Here is a 24,914-nt window from a genome sequence, read left to right on the forward strand (position 1 = left end):
AATAAAAGTCCGCTGTGACTGCGCTACACATCCAATCCCTGTCCTGTAATAAGACATGCGTAAGAATCTATGACATACAGGTACTTTAAGTTTAGCATCTGTTCGTAAAGTAAAACAAGTAAGGGTTAATAGTTTTTATTTAAGACGTCGTAATTATGATCAAATATATCAGGTATAATTTGTTCTAATCAATCCTGCTGTGGTCAAAGACACAAAACAACACATTTGCAAGTTTAACTGAAGTTGTAACATATGTTTTAAGATAGTGGTTCAATCTGTAATTAATTTAGAGAAAATCTCTCGAAAAATAATAAATATACATTAATATATAAGAGGGGCAAATTTACAAATGCATGTCTTACATGTAAGTTAAAAAACGTCTCTGTTTATTAAATGTTATTTTAATAAATAATGAAATGGTGTATTAATTTATAAACATTTTAAAACCGGAAATTGTCAAACGTGGCTCCAAGACTGAACCGGATGTTGTTGTTTTTCACTGACAAGGAAATGGGACTTCAAAATAAAAGCTCAAATCACAAGTCCTGTTGGCTGATTCTAACGTCGTGACGTCCCGAGTCACATGAAACGTTGCACAGCAGATATCTCTCCATGTAGCCATTTCTGTCGTTTTTGCGGCGACATTCTCGCTATTAGAACTGAAACTGCTCTGCAATCTGCAGGAAGTTTAAAGAATCCAACATGGACGAGGACGGGCTGCCGATCGTTGGGTCTGGTGTCGATCTCACCAAGGTTGGCTAACGTTATGCTAAGAGGAAATCACAAGAGAGTTGACATTGTGTGTGTTAGCAAGTCAGATAGTAATAGTGACGTTAGTTTACCAAAAACTATTTAGCTGTAAATAACTGCCTTTAACATCCCTTTGCAATATTGTACAAGGTGGCTCAGCTGTAGTTCATATATTCGTGCTGTATTTGTGTATATAATTACTTTAAATATTTCAGCAATAATCTTCCATAGCTTCACTAACTGACTTTATAATAAACTTGTAGTAAATAATCAGGGATTTCCCAATATCTGCTATGTTAAAACTGAATGAATGCAGTGGTTCTAAATAGCATAAGGAGGATAAATTACATCATTAAGATAGTGTGAATTACTTCATTTCCTACAGTACATCACTTCCTGGGTTCCTACTTAAAATAGCTTTATCTCTGTGTCCTGCAGGTCCCTGCTATTCAACAGAGGAGAGTTGTTGCCTATCTCAATCAGTTTGTCGTGCACACGGTCCGGTTCCTTAACCGGTTTTCCACAGTATGTGAAGAGGTTTGTACATCTTCTTCTGCTCTATACTTTAATTCGCCTCTGCTGACCTGATCAGTCCACACAAAATACCTCTAGAACACTTAATCCTCTATCCTGATCCTGAACATACTTCTTTCCCACAGAAACTTGCGAACATATCTCTCCGCATACAGCAGATTGAAACAACCCTGAGCATTTTGGAAGCCAAGGTGAGCTTCTTGAGCCTCTCTCCGGTCATTCTGTCTGCAGTGTATTACACTCTCTACACATGCCGTGCGCATGCACTGATCATATATCATAGTTTGTATTTTTCTGAGCAGCTGTCCTCCATACCCGGGCTGGAGGACGTCACAATTGATGGAATCAGTCAGCGGCAACCTGCTCAGACGAATGGACCCACTACCGCCAGTCAGAGCCAAGCAGACGGTCCACCAGCAGGGACCCTGCCTCCGCCAAAGGTGAATGCACACAAACAAGTATATGATGTTTTTCAGCTCAAAAGCCAAGACGATTTTAAGCAATGCTCATACGCTTTATTTTCGAGAGTTAGTTGTTAGAGAAGAGAAGACTGATTCCACCGCTCCTAAGCATTGACAAAAAGTACAAACCCAAACAACCCAGATCCAGTTCATCAACGAGCAGCATCATACACTCCAACATCAGATACACTCTTTTACAAACCACAACATCTGCAACCTAAGAAAAGAGTACCACCTACTAATAATGCAAAATAGGGTGCCCATAAGATAGGATATCCTGTGCTGTCTTAACTACCTGCTTACTTCCCACTGTCATAGTGATTTGTATATTTCATGTTGCAGCCCGCTCAGACTGCACCAGAGCCGGCAGCGACACCGAAAGCAGAAGCCTCTGCAGAGAATGTCCTGACAGTGGCCAAGGACCCGCGTTATGCCCGCTACCTGAAGATGGTCCAAGTGGTAAATCATCACTAACACCTGCTTATGGACTTAACGGATTCAAAAAAATATATATATAAAAAAATATCAGTATGTTCTGTATCTCAATGCATGTTTTATCTGTCACAGGGAGTTCCAGTTATGGCTATAAAGAATAAAATGGTCCTGGAGGGTTTGGATCCCAACTTGCTTGAGTGAGTGTTTTACTGTTACTGTTGTGGTGATGATCTTATATTCATATTTTTATTTTATGAAACTGACCAATAACATTGCCTCCACTGCTGATGACAGCACACCGGACGCCCCCGTGCCTGATGGAGGAACGAGGAGCGCAGAGGACCAGGACTCTGCTGCCACCAGCTCTGACAGCGAGTCGTCTTTCAGCGACTGACATTTCCTCTGTCCCCCGTCACCCACAAAGCTTCCTGTAAAGGCCACTCATCGCTACTCTGAGCTTCTGTACGCCTGTTCCGAGAAAGAGAAGTTGGTTGCAGTGTGCTTGTAAAGGAGCACCAGCGTGAAGGTGCAAATGTAAGTGCCTGAAACGGGGAAAACGCCAACCAGAGTGATTGTAATTTCAGTGTAAAAGCACTGAGATTGTTTCGCTTACGGTCGGTCAGCGACCTCAATTTTGATACATTTAGCATTTTTGACAAAGAGGGAATAATTCCCTGTTGAGTATTTTAGCAGTAGACCTCAAAACATGGCAGTATAAAGTCATTTTTGTACAAAAAGTAATTATATACTGCAAAAGTTATGGGTCTTCTTCGATTGTCACACTACTATCACAGTGTAATGCCTTTATTAAGAGATACACTCATCAGTTGAAAGTTATTACAAAAATGTATGTTGGATACTTTGAATGTTTGACACGTACATTGTAATTCTGTGTGTTAAGCAAAGGGAGGAAAAATACAATATACTTTCAGTTTTGATGTACTGTATATCACAATACCAGTTTGATGGGAAGGGAAATCACATGTCGTTCAGCATGTGGTTTTCCTTCCTAAAATTCAGCCGTCACTGAAGTATTTTGATAGTTGCAGGAACAAAAACGACAGTATATTCAGTGTGAGGCCTCTGTTCTTTGTACTGTTCATTTTAGACTACATTCCAGTGACTTCAGAAAGTACTCTTAACATCTTGAACTTTGTTATGCATTTAAAATGGATTTAATTTCATGGTTTTGTCCATCAATTTACACACATCACATGTCGTTATTAGAAGTTTTTTGCAAACTTATTAAGAACCTAAACTGAAATCTGAATACTTTGTGAAGCTGCTGCAAAACACCTGATATGACACAATGAAAGACAATAAATGATGAATAGTAATATTTGATCTGGCTTAGGTGGTTTCATAGCTAACACTTTGTCCATGGACATGTTTCTAAATCTTTATTGGGTTTGTAGAGAGTTTGTTTTGCAGGAATATCGGTGTATTGCACACTAACCTCAGCTAGAATGAAGAGCAAACAGACTTACACTAAGAGTCAAATCAGTGGTAAACACCGCGTGTTGGAACAACGTACCTGCAGATTTATTTTGTGTTGACTGTGTTCGTTGTTACAGCTTATCTTTCATAGATCAGGACTTGTGACTACATGACCGCAAATGTAAAATGGAGAAGTCAGGAATGCTTTCACAATAAATAAATATTCATACGGTTTCTACTACAAATGCATTTTACACTATGACAACTGAAAAGAAAGAGTGTGGAGAAGTCTGGAGAGCCCTTTGTGTACAAAAGCAAGATCTGTAATAAACTCAGTTTGTTTAAAAAAAAAGTATCTTTATTTGCCAGCTCAGCATCGCACCATAATCTCTGCAGTACAATATGTCATAAGCAAAACAGTACAAATACAGTATTTGAATTAAAACAATAATTTCCCTTGTAAATACAGTATCTGTAGTGGACAAGTTAATAATCTGTGTTCATGTGACCACTAATACAGTACAGCATTTCTCTTTGAAATACTTTGTTAGTCCCATCGCCTCATCACCATGTATCCATAAAGAGATGCTCCAGAAGTACTGGCCAGTGAAATACATCAGCTGATACTCAAATGTGATTGTGATCTTTAATTTGGCCAACAGACAACACGATGACGCAAACATTTTTCTCAGAATATAAGGTGTCGCAAGCCTTCCCAGCATGTGAGAGGAATATGTGGAAGGTAATTAAATCATCTCAAGCAGCCTGACGGTATTACGTAACATTTATTTACTTCCCAAATGTGTCAAGTTCATTTTATTTATTAATTCCAAATTCACAAATTTGCCTCGGAGGGCTTCTCAGTGTCCTCGTGATGTTACTTGCACCATTAAAATCTGTAACAATCTATTGTCAAAAGTTAAAATATATATATATATATTTATATTTCTGATATTGAGAATAATTTTATTATTCAGAAGATTACATTTTATGTGTGAAATCCCAGAAACCTCTGCCTCTTCAGACCCCTGAAATTCCTAAAAATGAAACCATTTTAGAAGGAAAGGTCACTCCAGTTGAACCGTTTAAAACTCGTGTGCGCTGATCTAAGGCAGATACATAAAGGCGGCATTGATCTGCCTGAAAGCACACTGAAAACTTGTTTCTTTAATTCTAATTAGCTTCAATTCAAGTTTCTTTTATTACAGAAATTTCCTTTGGCAGTTGTACTGAGCAAACTAATCAATTAAGTAGTCTAATCCCCATTGCCCGAGCCGTCTACAGGCTGTAGACACAAGCAAGTAATATTCCAGAGAGGCTTCTGGCTCCTTACAGACAGTATCAGTGTAGATTCACATAACATCAGTTTGAGTGGTTTGCTCATTTAACCACATGCGGAGCTGTCATGTGTTCACTGTGTGATGAACTTCTCTTATTACTTTTCACAGGTCTGACGGGACGGGATGTGTCACGCTGGCGTGGCAAGTTTAAAACAGTCGAGAGCAAAGTGCAAAGTGGTGTTCACAGGACGCAATGAGTATAAAAAATGATTTGAGATCGTAAAAAAAAGTATAAAGATACAGGCTGTGATCAGTTTTTTTCTTCTCTGCTATGACCAGTTGTTCAAAACGTATACATAACAATGTTCTTCCTTCAATCCACCAATGAATTCAGTCAGGTCATACAGAAGACCAAATCTTATAACAGCATCGCGGTGTAAAATGCAAATGTACAAAATGCGTAAAATTTTTACTTGAAAATACTGATTTCGCGGGCAGTTGCAGACTCATCAAGGCTACTCCGCATATTCTGTTTTCACTCGTAAGGTAAACAGCTGTAGGAAATAAAAAAAGAGAGAGAATTGAGAAGTAAATTCAAGACGTCTTTTTAAAAAGAGTTTCCGTTTGATGGCGTGATGCTCACCTTGAAATCGTCGATGTATGTGAGGAAGAAGCAGATGAAGCTGAAGGCAACAACCCACTCGCACACCGCGCTGGCTAGATGGAAGGGGTAGTCCTGAAAGAGGGAAACACACACAATCAGCACATATTCAACACATTGGTGTTGATTGCAAACTTTGCAAAAATGTATGCATATGTCATAGTGACAAACGACAGCCTACCTCGTCTCCTATGCGTCTGTGCAGCGTGGTTTGTGTCACAAAGAACGCACAGATGACAGCTGAATCACCCATTAAGGAAAAATGGTGTTTAACAGCGGTTGGCACTTGTAATTGTGTGTATTTACTGTTAACTCCAAGAGAATGATGTAGCAATCATAAAGGGAAGTTCCTGTTTTAATGCATGTCATGCTGGTTAACATAGCAGACCAGGAAACTAATGCATGTAGACTTTTTAAAATGTGTTTTAACAGATTAGACTCATGTGAAAAAGGATACTGGGGAGAAAAGCCAAAGAGGCAAGGATGGCGATACCCGCACGTACTCGACACACACTCATGGAGGACCCGAATGGATAGGCTTGATACGAGAGAACAGACTGGAGTATAGTGTACACGACACCAGAGACAAAGAACATCATAGCTCCGATGAGGTGAACTACTGTCACTGCTGTTTCCTGCAAATCAAAAAAGAAGAACAAATACGCCGTTAAACGTTAAGTTATCTTCATGGGATTCAAATGTGCACCACACGTGAAGACGTACCTGGAACGTTGCAACGATGCACATGCCCAGACAGGAGAACATCCCAAACACAAAACCTATTTTATTGAGACACGGGTTCATCACCCTTGTGTCAACACTCAGCTTCTCCACAAACTTGTACCGGGCATAGATGGTGGCAGTTCCTGCGTAAAGATGACAGAGTGCATTTACCCCAAACTTCTTGCGAGCAGCAAATTCCTCTTGCATCCCGACAAAGGAATTATGCTTTCATTTTTCTCAAAAAGGGGAACTGTAACTAACATCTTGGGAAAGCTTTGTTCCTCCCCTGGGAAAGCCCAGAGTTGCCTAAAAGAGACAGATGTGACGTTGCAGATGTTGATGGGAGTGGAAATACCTGCGCATGCAGAAATGAATGTCATCAGGCCAAAAATGCAGCTCTCTGGGGGCTTCGCACCTGTGTCACTGAGAAGGGGAAAAGACAGATCTGCATGTCAGCCCTCACATCACAGACATGTGTTGATAGTACCGCATAACTTCCCTTTATTTAGAGCTAGACTTCTTTTTGTGACATCTAGTCAACTTTGGTCGTCTCTTCTTAAAATAAAAGTCCACCTTTAAAGGGAGAAGTGAAAAGAAGAGGTCTAAATCCGCACAAAGTAGCAGATGTGTCGAGTAAGCGACGTGCAGCTGGAGTTTAGGTACCAGCCAAGTCACCGCGGAGGAAAACGAAACTAAACTCTAGCGCTCAGAAACCAAAATCAAAATAAAACATCGATATGCAATCTTATAGCTCAGATTTCACTAGATAAAGATCGAAGAATACCTTCCCTTATCTGAAAACAAGTGCATGAATAAAACTCACCTTATGTATGGAAAGATTATGTCGACATCACCTCTGAAAAGCGCAATAAGGTAGGAAACAATAAAAGTGCTGGAGGACCAGATGACCAAAAACACTGGTAGAAAGCACAGTCCTTGCTTGAACCAAAACATCTCAGAGAGGGTTAACGCGGAACCTCCAGAGAAGAGACTTTGACACGGGCGACGTAGGAAAATAGTCCCATACAGTAAACAAATCCTCGTTTAAAAGCTGATCCGGGATCCGCTGCTGCTGCTGCCGTTGCTGCTGTGAAGTCTGGTGAAGTTACCGACAGTCACGGTGGTGTGTGAAGAAGACTGAGCTTGGCCTCTAGCGATAAGCTGATTTAGGATACAGTATACAGTAACTTCTTCCCCATTAAAACCACTGCCTGTGGGCCGACCTACGCAAATAAAACCTCCTCTCATGATCATCCAGCGCTTCCTGTACTCTCTTCATCTTTCTTCCTTTCGTTTCCACTTAAAAGACTCGTTGAATGGTTCAGTGTGTCAGTGCCAGTAATCACCTACGATGGGGAAGTATTCTAAAGTTTAAATTTACTAAAAAGTAGTAAACATTTTAACAAAAAAAAAAACACTTAAAGTAATCATTGTGCAGAATGTTTATAATGTATAAAAAATATTACAATATTCTTTTATTATTGAATTTACATTTGAATCATCATGTATTTTTGGATGTTTGTTACTGTGACCGTTGCTTCCCAAAGAAAAGTCACCACGGTTGCTGAAATGTTTGTTCTGACTCGTGCCATAAATAACGAAGTCCAGTTTCCAATATAGGCATTTTATTTCTCACATAAACAGAGGCCGACCACTTTCTCTGTCGTTATCCATCTCCTCTACATATACCAAATACATCATAACATTTACTTCCATTAAAATGTGCACGGTCAAAAACTGTTTGCTTCTGCTTACAAGCAACCACCTGTATTCAGTGACCCCACTGATGATAATACCTGCGCCCACATTCACACCGGCACTACGCCCCCACGTGGTGGAAGGTTGTACTAAAACAAAACAATAACAAAATGGCTCTTACAGTTACCAATATTGTGGAGCTACTATACGATGTTGGGTAAAAGTACTATATGTATTTCGCAAGTAAATAGAGAAGACGTCAGCTAAGTAGTAAAAGAGAAGTACCGTAAAGTTGTAATTAAGTACAGTACTTCAGTAACTGTACTTTCTATTTTAATTGTCATACTTTTACTGATACTGCACATTTGTTTCAAAAGGGATATATTATAGTTTTTACTCCACTACCTTTATTTTACAGCTGGTTACTGATTACTTTGCATAAAAGGTTGTAACATGTATTGTTATAGATTAATAACATATAATAGAATAGTTACAGGGGCCATTTTTCTGAATTTTAAGATTAACTTTTGATACAATAAATACACTTTGCTGCTAATACTGCGGTGCTTTTACTTAAGTATTGAGTATTTTACATTGAGTATATGATCTGTGTACTGTGTTTCTCCTACTACTGCTCTCTGGTGGTGAAGGTTGGTCCCAGACTGAGAATATGTGGCCTCTGGCTGGGTTCCTAAAGCTGGGTTCATGTGGGGACTCCAAGGTAACCTGAGCTGAGAAACAAAGTTGGCCAAGTTGTCATGGATGTAGATCCCCCAGACAACATAGCTATTCCAGGGTGCTGCTCTCTGTGTTTACTTTCCAACCAAGAGACAAAAGTTTAAAATAGTCCATGCAAAAATGTTTATCTCCACCATGGAGGTGGTGAGAGCAAAGTTAAGATTGATGGGAAGTATGACAGGTTGACATAGACCAAAATTTTGCTTCAAGGCCAAATACTTTTGATCTTTGCCCAGTTTGTGCTCCTAGAGCAGGGGGGGCAATTATTTTTCCTAAATGGCAACATGAGAAACAGGGACTGTTGTGGAGGGCCAGACCAATAGACTGAACTCAATCCTGCTTTATATTATTCCACCTCTTTATGAAAAGACCACAGAGAAGGACTTTTGGTTCGCCTAAGAGGAGTTTTGTAAAACTGTCAAATGACTCACAATAGAATTACGCCGAGGCTGTTTAGTTCAACTATCCACATTCAACGCCACCACAACTAAAGCTGTGTTAGTGTTTTTATTACCCCACCCTCATACAACCACAGCTTATCAAGTGACCAAAGTCCTGTACTTGGATCATGTGATGACACCTCCACTGTTGTCAGTAGTTTCTGGTTCTCTTGGCGCGTTCTGAGCAGCTGTATTTCTGCTTTTCTACTGACACCAACATGCTTTTGTTACAGAGCACATTTGGTTCACTTTTCATTGCTGGAGATAAGAAGTGAGATTAGGGCTGCGACGATGAAAAGACCAGTGTTCAACTATTACATTTATCGCCAACTATTTTGATAATTGATTAATTGGTGCGAGTTCCAAAGAAAAAAGATGTCTGATTCCAGCTTCTTAAATGTGAATATGTCCTGTTTTTTTCACGCTTCTATGACTAAACTAAATATCTTTGAGCTGTGGACAGAAAAGGACATTTGAGGACGTCACCATGGGCTTTGAGAACATTTTCACGACGGCTTCTTTCCTCTGACAATCTCAAAGTAAATATTTAGAACTTTTTTTGAAGAGAAATTGTAAAGCTGCAGTTTTAAAGATAACGATGGATTTTAACTTTTAATATTTTTTTATAATAACAGTTGCAGGTAGCGACGTACCCACAGAGAATTATATACTAACTATGCAGTTCACGTCAGCTCTGTGGAGCTTTTTAGCGTCTTTCAGCTCATTGTTTTTTTTTTTTTATGGCCTAAACCTTTCCTGTTTTCATTCCCACAACTCTCATCTACCTCTTTTCAAGGAAACCACTTTAATATAGGACTTGCATTCTCCACGTGGACACAAGCACGACTTTAAATCCACGATAACATGGCTTAAGCTTCACCTGTTGACCCCGAAGCCCCGCTCCTCTCCACCAGAGGGCGACATGCGGGCTCGAAAGCGCAGAAGAAGAAGCAGCAGCAGCGTCACTACCACCGAGGAAGAGTGGAATGTATGGGTTGTCATGTGTCACGCAAGTCTGACTGGTGGTCAGCTGACAAACCCGGGTCGCTTATGTTTACTTTCTTTTATCCGTGCGTTAAACCCGCGTTTCCTTTGAATGAATGCAGCGGTATGCTTCGCAAAGGAGAACCATGGTAGTCGTGAACTCGGTGCTCAAGCTGTTGCAGAGGCAGACGTACACCTGTCTGTCCCACCGCTATGGGCTCTACATCTGCTTCGGGGGGATCGTCCTCATGATAGTTTCCGCCTTTCAGTTCGGAGAGGTGAGCTTCTTCTGTGTGCTTAACTCCAGACATTCATGTTGTTGTTTGTAGCAGACGTCAGTCCTCGATCTGTTGTCCTGAGCCGTCCCACCAGAGTCCACTCAAACGAACGGGCTGCTTCTTTAAAGCGGTCCAGCTCGGTACTAAACCCACGTCTAAGATCTTTAACTCTCACGTTTTGTGGATCTTTAAGGTGTTTGTACTACTTCGGCGTCACAATGAATCACTTGATTTTACGTATTTAAAGGAAAATCTCACATGTCTTTAAGAAGTGTGTCCCGTGGCTGACTGACAGTCCACCACGTTGTAAGTTAAACCAGTTCTGTTGAGGAAGATGTGTAAATACCACGCATATCAAGCGTTTTAACTTTAGGTTTTATCACATGTTTTTGTTGTTGCATTTGAACATTTGCTAAACTGAAGAGCTCTTTCTAAAGATCCCCAAAATATTCAGAAAGTCTCATTGTAACAGGGTGTGCTTGTGCAAATAATGAGTGAACAAAGAAAGCTGTCCTGTCTTTGAGTGTGGTTCGGTGTGGCCCTGTGGGTATGTGATATTTGGGATGTACTCCCTTCCTTTCCATACAGGTGGTGGTGGAGTGGAGTCGGGACCAGTATCACGTGCTGTTTGACTCCTACAGAGACAACGTGGGTGGGAAATCTTTCCAAAGCAGGTGAGTGAGAGACAGCATTTAATGCTTCCAATGAGGGCTTCCTTGAACTCGTTCACAAATGTTAATGTACAAGAAGTGTGGCCACTTTCTGCAAAACCCTTCGTGGGAGCCACACAGGACAGCGTGTACCCTTCCCTGAGGAGGAATCTGAAAGAACAAGGACGACGTGCAACCATGCGTGAACACAAACTAATCCAGGCTGGGGAGGGAAACGGGGTCACGGCGTCGCACTTTCAGGATCGTCTCGGGTGACTGCGAGTGTTTCTTTTTGCAGGCTCTGTCTGCCCATGCCTATTGATGTGGTGTACACATGGGTGAACGGCACAGACATGGCTCTGCTGAAGGAACTCAGGACGGTCAAAGAGCAACTGGAGGAGGAACAAAGAGCTCTGAGGTAGCTATGAGTGACACTTGTAACCCATACAATTGTATATATAGCTTTTTGTTTTTCTGCATAAAGTCTCGCAGCCCTGCAGTATGTTGTCATACAGTGCAAACACACTCCAATTTCCACCCGAATAGTCAGAATTGAGCTGTAGCATTATCATTTTCACTCCGATCGGCTTGTTCAGACATTGCCCCGGAGGAGAAAGCAGGGAGTCTTAAGATCAAAGGTTAGAATAACTCCTGAGGAGAAAGTCCCCGGTTCATTAGTCTCAATACAACGTTGCTACTGTAGGTTGTATAAGCTGAAAATAATATGAATTCACTGTTCCGATGCACACAGGGAACGCCTGGGGAAAAATGCGAGTGAGACAACTGAAGTGCCAAAAGAAAGGTGAGTCTGGAGCTATGCTTATGGGGTGTGAACCTGTACAACACATTCCAACTCTGCCACACTATGGTCTATGACTCTCATAATGGCCATCTTAAAAGAAACCTATATTAACATAGGCATTCAGTTATTTCCAAACCACCTGGAAATGACTGTTGAATGCACAATGAGACAGCAGGGTGAGAATTCTATGTTGAAACAGGAAGTCTGGTTGTGTTAAACCACAAGCAGAGTGTAAACTGGTGGGATGTCGGTTATTTGATAGAGTCGAAAGGGGCCCAGCGTCGTTAATAACTGATTGTTATGTGCAGTATTCTTTCCATGAAGTAAAAACAGTTGAATATTAATCTGATATTATAACTCCTTGCATCTCTTTTACAAAACAAGTCTACGCAGCGGCTTGATAGACCCGTCTAACGAGGTGTATGTTCGACTCCGATGATCATCTTTGGCGGCGATGTGAATCCTAAAGCTGAACGACAATGAAGATTCAAGACGGGGATTTAATTTGTTCACCACCCAAATGTTAGGTTGTCTCTCTCTGTCCCCTCCACTCTTTCTGTCGAGATTAAAAAGCCCATCTGTGAGTTTTAACCGCAGACACAACGAGGGACTCGATGCAACATTTCCACAAAGGAAGCTGTTTGCTGAACCTGTGAATTTGACTCATTTCTAACTGTGTAAACCACAAAGTTAGAGTAGGTGGTCATCTGGGTGAAGATGCAGTGAGTAAAGCGTTATTGTTTTTTGTCTTGTTTTCAGTGTTAAGCCAGAATGTCTGCTGTCCCACTGCATCATAGCGCCCATGCTGGCCCTGGACCCCGCTCTGCCAGCCAACGTCACGCTCAAAGAGCTGCCGTCGCTCTCTTCCTCCTTCTCCGCTGCCAAAGAGCTGCTGCTGATGAACAAAGCCTTCCACGCCGCCACCACCGTCTCTGTGGTCGTCTTCCATTCGCAGGCCGAGGGTAAAAAAATCACAAGGACGAGTCATAGTGGGGTGTAATAACTGAACCGAGCAGGCAGATTATCACTGAGCTATGAACCATTATTTACAATGCAAAAGATATTTGAAGTGTGATAAATGAGTAACCAGAACATGGGAATGCTGCAGCGGTGTGGCAACAAATCTGCATTACCAGTAACAGCAGCAGCATGAATGATCAATACAATGAAAGTGAGAATATTCCATTGCTAGCGTGGCTCCTAAGCCTTCACTCCAATGACACTTTATGTACATGTGTCAAAGATTAAACTATATCTTTACACTCACAGTTAATTCCTTGTTTTTTTTACAGCTGATAAAGCCTTTACAGATGTGTCTAAAGAAGACCAGAAGTTCTCTGTGTCCAGATGTTATCTGGTGAGTTTATTAGTTCCATTAACTCTGAACTTGTACCCTCAGCATTTCCTCCTGTCCTCTTTGCACATGTTAACTACACAGCCCTCGATCACAGAAGACCAATGCCATCAAAGATCATACGGTGTTGTTGTGGTATATTGAAATGCACGTCTTTGCCGCGTGTTCTGCAGACGACGGATAAAGAGGCTCCGGGTCTGATCCGCATGCAGTCTCTGGCCTACCTGAGCGGCTTCCCGGCGTCCTTTAAGGAAACGGAGCAGCTGAGAGTCAAACTGCCCTCTGTCATAACCAATAAGATCAATCAGGTGAGACATTCTTAAACGTTAATGATTATCACTCACTAGATTATTAATTATTACGACGGATGTCTGATATAAGTCCTTATTATATTTACTTAATATCTGACGCTTAAAATAAGTCGTCTAAATTCTGCCTTATTTTTGCTATTTGGTCCAAATACCGGCTCGGGACATCTCTGCTGTCAGTGTTGAGGTAAAAGGCAACTTTACCATAACCGAGCTTTGCCACCAGATGTCACTCACACAGCGTCCTATCACAGAGCTAAAGGACGTCGCATACTGCAGACATTTACAGTTTACTTGTGCACAAATTAAGATCTTTTTATACTTCACCGCAGCATCGTAATCTAAAAAAAGGGCCAAACACAAATGTCAAATCCTCCTTGGAGCGGAGGTTGCACTGTCCTGCCAAATATGGCCTTTTTCTATTTTAAACAGTTATGTTGTGATGTGGATAAAGGGCCTTTGTTTAGCTCGGCGGCTTGTGTGTCTAATAATTTTCTCTAATCAGAAGTCTGCTTCATATTTTGAGAGGCAGGAATGCCACTAACGAGCGCGGATTACTCCGAAATAATCAAAGAAAACAAAACCGTGCAGCCTGGAGCTGAGTGACCCTGTTTCACCAGACGGGCATGAGTCAACTGTTTGTCCCGTCTTCCAATAATATACTCACGTGGCTGATTACAATGAATAGGTGACGGATTAGGTAACGTCTTTTGTAACTATCTCTGTATCCTAAAAGTCCTTCTACAGCAGCTTTATGGTATCAGTAAACTCTTAAGAAGCTTGAAGATTAGTCACTATCTTAAAAACCTCCCACAGCTGTGTTTTAGAAGTGAAACAATTAGTAAATTAATCAATTTGAGGATTGACGGAATCAATTTAAGTAATTTTTAAGCTAAAATTCCCTAAAATTCACATGTTCCAGCTTCTCAATTGTTAATATTTGCAGGTTTTCGTGGTCTTCTAAGACAGGAAACTGAACATCTTTGTGTTTTTGTTGCAGGTCAGACCAAACAAGCAATTTAAATAATCTAACTTGTCTGTTGGTAAAGAATGACGGGCTATTTTCACTATTGTCTGAAATGATATACACCAAAAGATCAACTGAAACAAAAATATACCATCTTTTTTTTCCTCATTTGTTAAGTTATACGCCAGGAAACAACCCAGTACGTGTACTATCACATATGTGATGACATGCGAGTTAACGGTGTTTAACCCGCATATCATCACCAAACCCAGGCGTCCCATCATTCCCTGCGTTTGTCTCCCAAGTTCGTGGTTGCGGTGCAGCCTGGTAGGTCATGTGATAATAGCCGGCGGCATTCGGGCTGTAACCTTAGCTGGCGGTTTGGGGGTTAACATTAGAACAACTGTTTGGAGTGGCGCGGCGCCAGCTAGCGCGCCGAAAAGGTCACAAGGATTTTACAGACCGTCCCGGCACTCTTGGACACGACCCCGTCATCTTACGCATGTTTATGTTCGCCTGGCTTTAACAGCTTGGAGTCCAGTTCTTAAAACGGAGGGTTTGGTGTGGGAGTAGAGATGTTACTGGGACATGTGAAGCCACACAGAGTCCAGAATGGAAAGTGTGTGTGTGTGTGTGTGTGTGTGTGTGTGTGTGTGTGTGTGTGTGTGTGTGTGTGTGTGTGTGTGTGATTCAAGGGCCACCCCACAATACACAGTTTGTGTTTCAAGGTATTTCCTGGTGTTGCCCAGCCGATTCTGTGAAAGAGGGATGATGTGCATAGTTTGGAGGGAGAGGTTCAGCGGTGTGAGAGACGGCCGGTATTTATAGCTGGTGTTAGCCCTGTGGTGATGAAAAGCTGCCCCACAACCCCGATCATCTGCTCCCCGTGTTTGTGTACAAGACTGCTGATGTGTTTGCATTAGCGTGTGTTTGTGCGTGTTTGCGGTTGTCCACACGGTGTCTCATCTCCACTACCAAGTTTTTATTTCTCACACAGTATGTGCAGGGCCACACACTAGCACGTAATATAATATTTGGAATACAAGTTAATAGAAGAATGAGATAAAGGTGAAAAGGTAAAACATTATAAAAATATTTAATACAAGTATTAAGTGTGTATGTAATGTACACATGTGACAGTAAGAGGGCAAACTCAGTTAATCTGCTGATTATTTTGAGCCTATTATAGTGAAGAATGCCAATTACAAGTTCCCACAGCCCAAAATGATGTCTTGTTCCGCAAATACATATTTTTCTCTCCTTCCCTGCGTTGCAAAAGGTCACGTGATGCAGGATGACGCAGCTTCAGCTCAGATGTACCCGTCGACTGTGCTGCACGCCACTACAACATCTCAGTCCACCTGCTTAAACACATCAGTCACCACAGGGTTACTATTTACTATAACTATTTACTTTTTTTGACTAATTACATTTTCTGTTGCCTCTGCAGTGACATATAAATATACTGTGGAACAACTAATGAATTAAAAAACAAAACAAAGCAGCAAATCCTCTCATTTGAGGAGCTAGAACCAGAAAACGTTTGGCATATTGTCGCGCATTAATCGATCGGTACTTGGTTAATAACTATGTGCCATGTGTTTATATATAATAGTTGACACATGCAGCCATGTGCCAGTGTTAGGCCTCCACACGCCTTCGCTGGGTATGCGTGTGTTAGAGCATTATCAGGACTATAAAGAGAGCTATAATAAAGACGGCAATGCGATCTGGGGCTCGCCGTCTCCACACTGAGTTTATTAGACACAGCTAATCCTCCACCTAAAAACAGGAGCAGAGGAAAAACAAAAGTTTTTCATGTGAGATGTTTTGGGGTCAGTGTTTGACGATGGAGTGAGACGGGGTGAGTCTTTTTACTGGGAAGCTTAGAGTTTAAGAGAGGTGAGACAGAGTGGTTGGAATGGGCAAGGCCAGGGGTATCTCTCTCACACACACACACACACACACATCCAAGCACAAAGACAGTCCTCCGATGCCTCACATAACTCCTGAGATCAGACGGCGAGCCAGCTTCATGGAGACGATGACATCACAGAATTCTTTTGAACTCTCACCTCTTAAAACACACACACACACACGTTGTTCTGACTGCAGCAGCCAGTAGATGCCTCCCCCCCAAGCGTCATAACTGTTTTGATTTGATCTCCGTAGATCAAGATAGCTGCAGGGTCAGAGGTCAACCCCGTCAGCCTTCCATGAATCTTCTTGTCATGACACACTGATGAGGGTCTCTGTCCCAAGCTAGGGTGGAACTGAGGGTGAACAACGTTGCTGAGCATGTGACTTTAAAACTGAGAAATTGCTATTTCGGATGTTCCCACTGTATGTGGTGATTTTTGACTTAAAGAGCTAAATGCTAACATGCTCACAATGGCAAGGCTAAAATGTACAGCTGAGGATGATGAAGGTTTGCGGTTATCTGGTCATGAATAAAAGTACTGTGGAAATTTAATTTTAACCATTCTTTTCATTAAGTCTGTCTCTAAAAAGTCCACCTCACTTTATGAAAATGTAATTCCAAATCACTGGAGTACTCCTTCAAGCAAGTAACACCTTACTGTTGTATTTGTCCCTCAGTTTGAGTTGTACTCCGAGGCCAGCATCGCTCTGCTCCACCTGAAATCCCCGCAGGACTTCACCGATCTGACGCAGCAGGCCAAAAAGAATCTGACCCTGGATGGGAAAGAGTTAACCATCAGCCCTGGCTACTTGTTCTGGGACCTCACCGCCATCTCACAGGTGCGACTGATCCTCCTTTAAACCCGTTCACGGCGAGCACTAATGTCCCCTGTAGATACAGGCTAACCATTTATAGTTTTCCTCTCCAGTCCAAACAGGATGAAGATGTGTCCGCCAGCCGATTTGAGGACAACGAGGAGCTCCGCTATTCGCTGCGCTCGGTGGAGAGACACGCCCCCTGGGTGCGACACATCTTCATAGTCACCAACGGGCAGATTCCCTCCTGGCTCAACCTGGACAACCCCAGAGTTACAGTTGTCCCACATCAGGTACAATTTAAACCTCAGCCTCTCCCACACTGCAGTCTCAAACAGGGATGTGTGGTTAGCTTACTTTTACTAACCCGATGTCATGTCTTAAAAACAAAGTAGTGAACTTGTCATAACACCCCGGCCAAGAACATATGGTTAAATTGTGCTCGTTATGTTTATATTTACGAGCTTTAACTATGTTTTATAGAATCAAAGCAGCAAACTAATTCCTTGAAATCTCTTTTTGAGGCACTCATGAAAACTTTGTATCGGTTGGAAATGTCATGTTTAGCTTATTATAAGAGTGTAAATATGTTTTTCTTTGACTTTAGGATATCTTCCAGAACAACAGCCACCTTCCCACTTTCAGCTCCCCTTCCATAGAGACCCACATCCACCGTATCCCCGGGCTCTCTCAGAAGTTCATTTACCTCAACGACGATGTGATGTTTGGCAAAGACGTCTGGCCGGACGACTTCTACAGCCACTCCAAAGGACAGAAGGTGCGAAAGCGACATGACAAAGGGCTCACCGGGGAGTTGACTTTTGTGGCACAGACTGCTTCCTGCAACTAACTATTTCTTTCCTCCCTTGCCTGCAGGTGTATCTCACCTGGCCTGTCCCCAACTGTGCTGAGGGCTGCCCAGGATCTTGGATCAAAGATGGCTACTGTGACAAAGCCTGCAACAACTCTGCCTGTGACTGGGATGGAGGAGACTGCCTCGGTAAAGAGATCGACTCCATCATCTCTCCCTTGCAAATATGCTCATTTGTTTGATTCATGTCGAATATGTTTTTCCTATTTCTCCGACAGGTGCAGCGGGAAACGGTCGGTTTGTGGCCGGGGTCGGCGGTGGCGGGGCCGGTGGAGGTGGCGGACAGGTGTGGCAGTTCGCAGGTGGTTTAGGAGGTCTTGGGGGAACGTCGTACTGTAATCAAGGCTGTGCCAACTCCTGGCTGGCGGACAAGTTCTGTGACCAGGCCTGCAATGTTCTCGCCTGTGGGTTTGATGTGGGAGACTGTGGCCAAGGTGAGTTAAATGAAAGGATATTTTCTAGCCCACACATTATTGGTGTTGGTCTTATCAAGGGTGTTTTGTGGGATTAATAGCCTTATCCTTTAACATGTGTTAATTTCTGTTGTAGAGCACTTTGGCGAGCTGCGTCATGTGACCCTGATGCGGAATCAGACCCTGTACACCCTCCCAGTAGGTGAAACTAGGCCGTATTTCAGCTTCGACAGACTGGCCCGCAGAATCTCCGAGGCCCACGTCAGTGACAACCCGGCGCTTCGCCACACCTCCGTCGCCAACAAGTGGAAGACCATTCACCTGCTGCTGCACCCGGGCCACAACGCCACCCTGATCCAGTACAATCTCACTTTCCAGAAAGAAGACGACACCGAGTTCATAATGAGCTTCAGTGTGGCTGTCGACACCCGCGAGTTGCCTCAGGCTAACGTGACCCAGGCTGCGAGCAAAGAGGACGACAAAGACCCAAAGCCGACCCCGACTCTAGAGCCACCGGTCCCGTTCTCGGATATTCCTGAGGACAAACGCGGTCCTAAGATCCAGAAGAGGCTGCCTGGTGAACCTCTGAGTGTCATAGAAGTGCCCTCGCTGAATGTGTCGCTTCTACCAGCTGCTGTGCAGAGTGAGCTGCAAAAGCTGGAAGAGAAGCTTCTGATCGGTGACATTACTATGAAGGGTTATAACCTCACTAAGGCTGAACTTTTAAAACCGTTCAAGACACTGGCTCAAAAGCAGCAGGACATCGATTCACAACCAGCTGGTGAGGGTGCAGAAAAGGTCCAGGGAAAGCCCGATAAAGACTTGGAGGCAGAGCAGTTGGAAGGAAAACCACCCGTGGAAGAGAAAGCGGGAAATATCGTTCAGAAAAATCCAAACTCAAAAGAGGAAATGTCCAGGAAACACGTGGCTGTCACTCATTTTATTCCCGTCCACACTGATGATGAGCATGAGGAACTAGCTCCCAAACATTACGATCTGAAGGCTGTGATAGAAAGGCCCATGACTTCCAAACTACTAGACAGTATTTCCAAAACCAAGAGTCGGGCAGAGCCAGAAGACCCTGCAGGAGGAGCTCCTTTCGGGAGGAGACTTCAACACTTCATCTCCTCAGACAGAGGCTTCCTGCCGTGGGAGAAGAGGAAATACTTCCAGAAACTGCTCGACGTAAGCAGGGCCTACAACTTCCACTTTTCTACTCAAGCATTTAGAGTTCTCTGAATATTAATCTCTCTGTGTTGACTCTACAGGAAGAGGAGCGTCTGCAGAGAGAATTGTCGTATGAGGCCGACGGTGCCGCCACAGGTCGAAGGCTGCGGGACACTTTTGCCGACTCGCTGCGCTACGTCAACAAGCTGCTCAACGGCCAGTTTGGATTCACGTCGCGCAAAGTCCCCGCACACATGCCTCACATGATCGACCGCCTCATCATGCAGGAGCTGCAGGACACGTGAGTGTGTCACAGATTCTTTTGTTTCATGGTATTCCTGACGAGGCGACGTCTCAAACGGCTCCGCGCTCTTTTCTTCAGATTCCCAGAGGCGTTTGACAAGACGTCAGCCCATCGCGTTCGTCACTCAGAGGACATGCAGTTCGCCTTCTCGTACTTCTACTTCCTGATGAGTGCTCAGCAGCAGCTCAACGTGTCCGAGGTGTTCGACGAGATCGACACGGACCACTCGGGCATCCTCTCCGACCGAGAGATTCGAACTCTGGCCACGAGGATCCACGAGCTGCCACTCAGCCTCCAGGTCCGTCCTGGCTTTGATAGATCTTCTATCCGAGACTCGTCATAAGAGTACAAGAATTCTTCCGGTTTCGAAGTGTGTAATATTTCTCTGTTGCACTTTCTAGGACTTGACAGGCCTGGAGCAGATGTTGATAAACTGCTCTAAGACTCTCCCGACTAACCTGACCCAGCTCCACCTGGTGAGCCCAACACAGGAGGCCTACTACGACCCCAGCATGGTGAGCAACACTTGAAGTAAATGGCTTGGAAAAAGAGAAAACCTCCTAATAAAAATCGCTTCAATCCATTGCAACTGCTGTTCAATCCACAGCCTCCTGTCACAAAAGGCCTCGTCCTCTACTGCAAGCCCATCACAGAACGCATCCAGAAAGCCTTCAGAGACCAGAATAAGTACAAGTGAGATCTTTAAGTGCCATTGTTCATTCTGAAAATGGATTCAAAATCAGATATTCTGTTGCTGCTGCTAACGTGTGCTCTGTTGGACAGGTTTGAGATCATGGGGGAGGAGGAGATCGCTTTCAAGATGGTGCGGACAAATGTTTCCCATGTGGTTGGCCAGTTAGATGACATTAGGAAGAATCCCAGGTGGGAAAGACTCCAGATTATTATTTTTGCCTTTCTTTTGATCGTATTCCGTCTGTGATGCAACCAAAGTTCACCTCTTAAACTGTACTACGGTCTGTATTTTCATTCATCCCCAACAGGAAGTTCATCTGTCTGAACGATAACATCGACCACAGCCATAAGGACGCTGCCACAGTGAAAGCTGTGCTGAGAGACTTCTACGAGTCCATGTTCCCGCTGCCATCCCAGTTTGAACTGCCAAGAGAGTACCGCAACAGATTCCTGCATATGGAAGAGCTCCAGGATTGGTACGATGTGAAGTTTAGAGATCATTTTGAGTCCTTGTTGCACGCGAGCTGGTAATTTATCAAGCGCTTCTTTTTCCACAATCGGCCTGAGATAAGAATTTTGTGTCTGTCATCACGTGGAGCAGAGCGTTGCCAGTTTGGAGCAGTGGGAAGCCTTCAGGGGCTTTGGTCAGGGATCTTGCTCCTGTACTCGTGGGAGAATGCCAGACTCTCATAGAGGCTTTAAAATTAGACCACGCCGCCTCAGATCAGTCGCTAGCTGTAAGATACTTGCAAGATCATTACACAGCTGAGCCTCCCGTCTAGTCCCCCGTCTCCTGACCTCCCGCTTCTGTCTTTGAGTTAGTAAAGTAACTGCCAGATGGCGTTGGGTGATGTCACCTTGTCACCCTGCTGCCCTCTGCATATTGTATGTTTCCTTCTTGTTATATCACAACTAGCCTCCCCTCCAGGGAGATGTGCCCAATAGTTTCTACATCTGCTGCTGTTGTTTTACTTAAAACGAACCGATTGTGTTTTTTCGCAGGCGAGTATATCGGGACAAGCTGAAGTTCTGGACGCACTGTGTCCTCGTAACGCTCGTCATCTTCACCATCATGTCTTTCTTCGCTGAACAGGTCAGTGTGTCCGACTCGGACCACGCACGCAGTTTTATTCACACATTCAGTTAAAAGACACCCGGACATTCGCTCACACACACACACACCTCTCCGTTTCCATGATTCACACTTGAGCTATGGTTCAGGCCTTCGCTGCCGAAGTTCCACTCGGAGGTGCATCCGTCTCGTGTGTCGCGATAGTATGAGCCGCTGAGCCAGAGCCTGACTTTACAGAAATGAAAGACGCCCAGCGGTCCTCTGAGAAGTCTTTGTTGACTTGGATCAGACAGTATTTCTATGTGCTTCAGACTTCTTTGTTGCCAGATAAGTGGGATTTATATCTGAAACAACACTACTGCAAATAATATAAAAATCATGATAGTGAGCTTGGACGACTTTCCTGTCAAATTCCTCCAATTTGTTACTTGAAAGAGATTAAAACAAATGTCAGGAAATGTTTAACAAATACCACTCGGCCACAGTTTGACATTGAGCTGTTTTAGAGGCGCTTCCCTAATCCAAAGGTTTCCAGTTTCTCCTCCGCCAACACCAAAGAAAGGTTAAGAGGTGCGGTGACCTTAGGAGAATTTTCCCCACAGCACCGCGTGGGACCGATGTTCCCAGATAGGAACGTGTCCAGTGTCTCCGTCACCACACAAACTTTTGATATCTTTTTGGCACCACATGAGCCTGGCTGTCATTAAGACATTTGAGTCAGCTTTGTACAGTTTAGAACAGAGAGATCAAAAGTGTCTTTCATCCAGAGGAGGTGATCTTACTCTGCTGCCCTACTCCTAAGATTATCTTTGCTTCCTTGGGTTACGTACGGTCTATGGGGAATTTGGTGTCAAAGTCCTTTTGAGTAATTAAGTCTTAATTCAGAACGTCGATACCACTTAACATCCCCACCCATCTCTATCACAGTCATCCTCTTGCTGACAGACCACACAAAGCTTTTTCTTGTCTTCCCTTAGTTGCATACTGTTTCTTATTATGCCATTTCCTCTTCTCCCCTCTCCCTGCAGCTGATTCTGCTGAAGCGAAAGCTGTTCCCCAGACGCAGAGTAAACAGGGACAGCAACCCTGAGCGGGTGTGAAAAAAAAAAATAAAAGGGGGGGGGGGGGAAGACTTCCCTTTCCTCTTCTTTCTGCTCTTCCAACGACGTCCGCCCTCTCTCACCTGCTCGGAAGAGAGGATTTAGCCCGGAGGACTGGGTGGAAACGGGAATCTGAAGTCCTCCGTGCTTGTGTTGCATCAGCACGTACAGTGGATAGACTCATGTGAGATGGCGATGAAGCATTTTTCATTGGATGGGGCTGGCCAGTGAAAGGAATGGCAGCCAGAAAGAAGAAGCCAGTGATACTTATTTTCCTCCGCTGGGGGCATCTGAGGCTTTTGTACAACACACACATTTGCAGCTACACAAACAAACACTCCCTCCACACTGCACCACCCTCCCCGTGTCCTGTTCTCACCATGTTATTGATTGATGTGCTGTTAAAGGGTGAAACATTTGACAGCAGCTGGTTCGATTGAGTCACTTTTTAAGGAAAAATGCCGAACATTTGCTGTTACCAGCTTCTTAAATCGGAGTATATTCCCTGTTTTATATCACCGTTAGTTAATTATCTTTGGGTTTTGGACTGTTGTTGTTTGGTTAAACAACAAACACTTTTGAAGACGTCACCTTTGGGTGCTGGGGAAATGGTGATAGGCTTTTTGACAGCAACAGTGGAGAGAGAGACCGGAAATGTGGGGAAAGAGAATACACTTCGTCCAAATCGGTGCTCAGGACTCAGCTATCTGGTTGGCCTTTATAATTATAATTTTTTGTTTTATATATACAAAACGATTAATTGCAAAAATGTTCAGCAGATCAAACTCATTTTCACCTGCAGCCCTGGTTGTGTTTGGCTTTTATCACTATGGCTTCATTTTAAGGACATTAAGGTACATATAGGATGAATAAAACAAGTGTTGGTTGTTGTCTGTCGTTAAAAACATGGAAACTTGAAGTGCCTTTGTTCATTCCTGCTTGTTTGAACATTTTTGGTTTATCTCCTTTAGTTTTTTTTTTATAAATATGTCCTAAATGTTGGCCACATCACCCTTATCTAGAGATTTACAATGAGAATGAATGGGATATAGGATAATGTGATTCTTAATGTGGTACAAATTTAATTGATTGTTGGAGCTACATGTAATACTACAGCTTTCATAGCTTCCTGTACGTGTGTCCCTGTGGGACTCAACAGGCTCGCTACTGTCTGAAATTCAGACTCCCTCAGCATGATCTGTAACTTATTTTGATTGTATTATTGTGACAGTGAGCCCGATGACTGATGCAGCTGATTTTAATGCCGCAGAATGTAAACATAGCCTCAGACAATGCTCGTCTACTGCCCCAACTTTTTCCTCTGAATGTCAGTTTTACAAAGTTCTTTAATATGACAGAAAGAGGAAGTGACTAGTAGTAGTTGTCAGCATTTTACCGCTGCCATAACAGTCTTGATGTACTGTATGATGTTAGCAGGCGAGGCGATGAGTTACATGGCATCTCTCAGATTGCATCAGTTCAATGGCTCGTCTAAATACAATAAAATGTGGCTTGGTTCAGTCATCTTGGTGTTTTTGTCATGTGTGAATGTAGCGTAGCACACCTTCTCTAATATACTCACAGTAAGTACAATTTTGGGGTACTTTACTGGAAAATTTAATTTTGAGCCACTTCATACTACATTACATCGCAGAGGGAAATATTGTATTTTTTACTCATTACTATAAACAAACAAGTAAAATGATCCAATATTTCACAAAAACAATCTACAGCTATGCTAGCAGCTCTGTGAGGCTTTACTTTGGGCTACATGCTAACTGGCTCACAATGTGATGCTAACAACGTGATGTTTAGCAGATATGTTTACCATGTTAACCATCCTAGTTTAGTGTTAGCATGCTAGTATGTTGCTAATTAGCTATAAAATAAATGTTGATACTTTCAGAACATTTATCTGTAACGTTACTCCAACACTACAATCACTGACTAGCTGGTACTCACGTTTCCCTCGTTAGCTTCCAGCAGCACGTCATATCGCGAGATTTCAGAACGATACTTCACCTTGAGCGAGACGTCAACAATTTCAAGGCACTTCGT

General features: G+C 43.1%; 3 protein-coding genes across 3 annotated transcripts; 2 read left to right on the plus strand and 1 right to left on the minus strand.

The window, feature by feature from the left end:
- The first annotated feature begins 544 nt into the window (after positions 1-544).
- Positions 545-3,969, plus strand: washc3 (WASH complex subunit 3). The gene is made up of 7 exons (XM_076111625.1): positions 545-753; positions 1,189-1,287; positions 1,410-1,475; positions 1,587-1,724; positions 2,088-2,204; positions 2,313-2,377; positions 2,475-3,969. Exons 1-7 carry the CDS (start codon positions 703-705, stop codon positions 2,572-2,574), a joined length of 636 nt encoding a protein of 211 aa, XP_075967740.1. The 5' UTR covers positions 545-702; the 3' UTR covers positions 2,575-3,969.
- On the minus strand, positions 3,958-24,802 carry dram1 (DNA-damage regulated autophagy modulator 1). Its single transcript, XM_076111624.1, has 7 exons — positions 7,105-24,802; positions 6,637-6,704; positions 6,282-6,424; positions 6,016-6,193; positions 5,740-5,798; positions 5,541-5,633; positions 3,958-5,451 (listed from the first exon to the last, which is right to left on the minus strand). The coding sequence occupies exons 1-7, from the start codon at positions 7,233-7,235 to the stop codon at positions 5,413-5,415; spliced, it is 711 nt and encodes a 236-aa protein (XP_075967739.1). The 5' UTR covers positions 7,236-24,802; the 3' UTR covers positions 3,958-5,412.
- gnptab (N-acetylglucosamine-1-phosphate transferase subunits alpha and beta) lies at positions 9,731-24,380 on the plus strand. The gene is made up of 21 exons (XM_076111615.1): positions 9,731-10,419; positions 11,008-11,093; positions 11,368-11,487; positions 11,821-11,871; positions 12,631-12,833; positions 13,164-13,228; positions 13,399-13,533; positions 17,099-17,260; positions 17,350-17,529; positions 17,844-18,014; positions 18,113-18,236; positions 18,326-18,541; positions 18,657-19,705; positions 19,789-19,988; positions 20,070-20,289; positions 20,393-20,506; positions 20,599-20,684; positions 20,775-20,873; positions 20,993-21,160; positions 21,687-21,777; positions 22,785-24,380. The coding sequence occupies exons 1-21, from the start codon at positions 10,258-10,260 to the stop codon at positions 22,854-22,856; spliced, it is 3,774 nt and encodes a 1,257-aa protein (XP_075967730.1). The 5' UTR covers positions 9,731-10,257; the 3' UTR covers positions 22,857-24,380.
- Positions 24,803-24,914: the final 112 nt, after the last annotated feature.

This window comes from Anarhichas minor, unplaced genomic scaffold, assembly GCF_050575085.1.
Source record: "Anarhichas minor isolate MPS153535 unplaced genomic scaffold, ASM5057508v1 ptg000045l, whole genome shotgun sequence".
Lineage (NCBI taxonomy): Eukaryota > Metazoa > Chordata > Actinopteri > Perciformes > Anarhichadidae > Anarhichas > Anarhichas minor.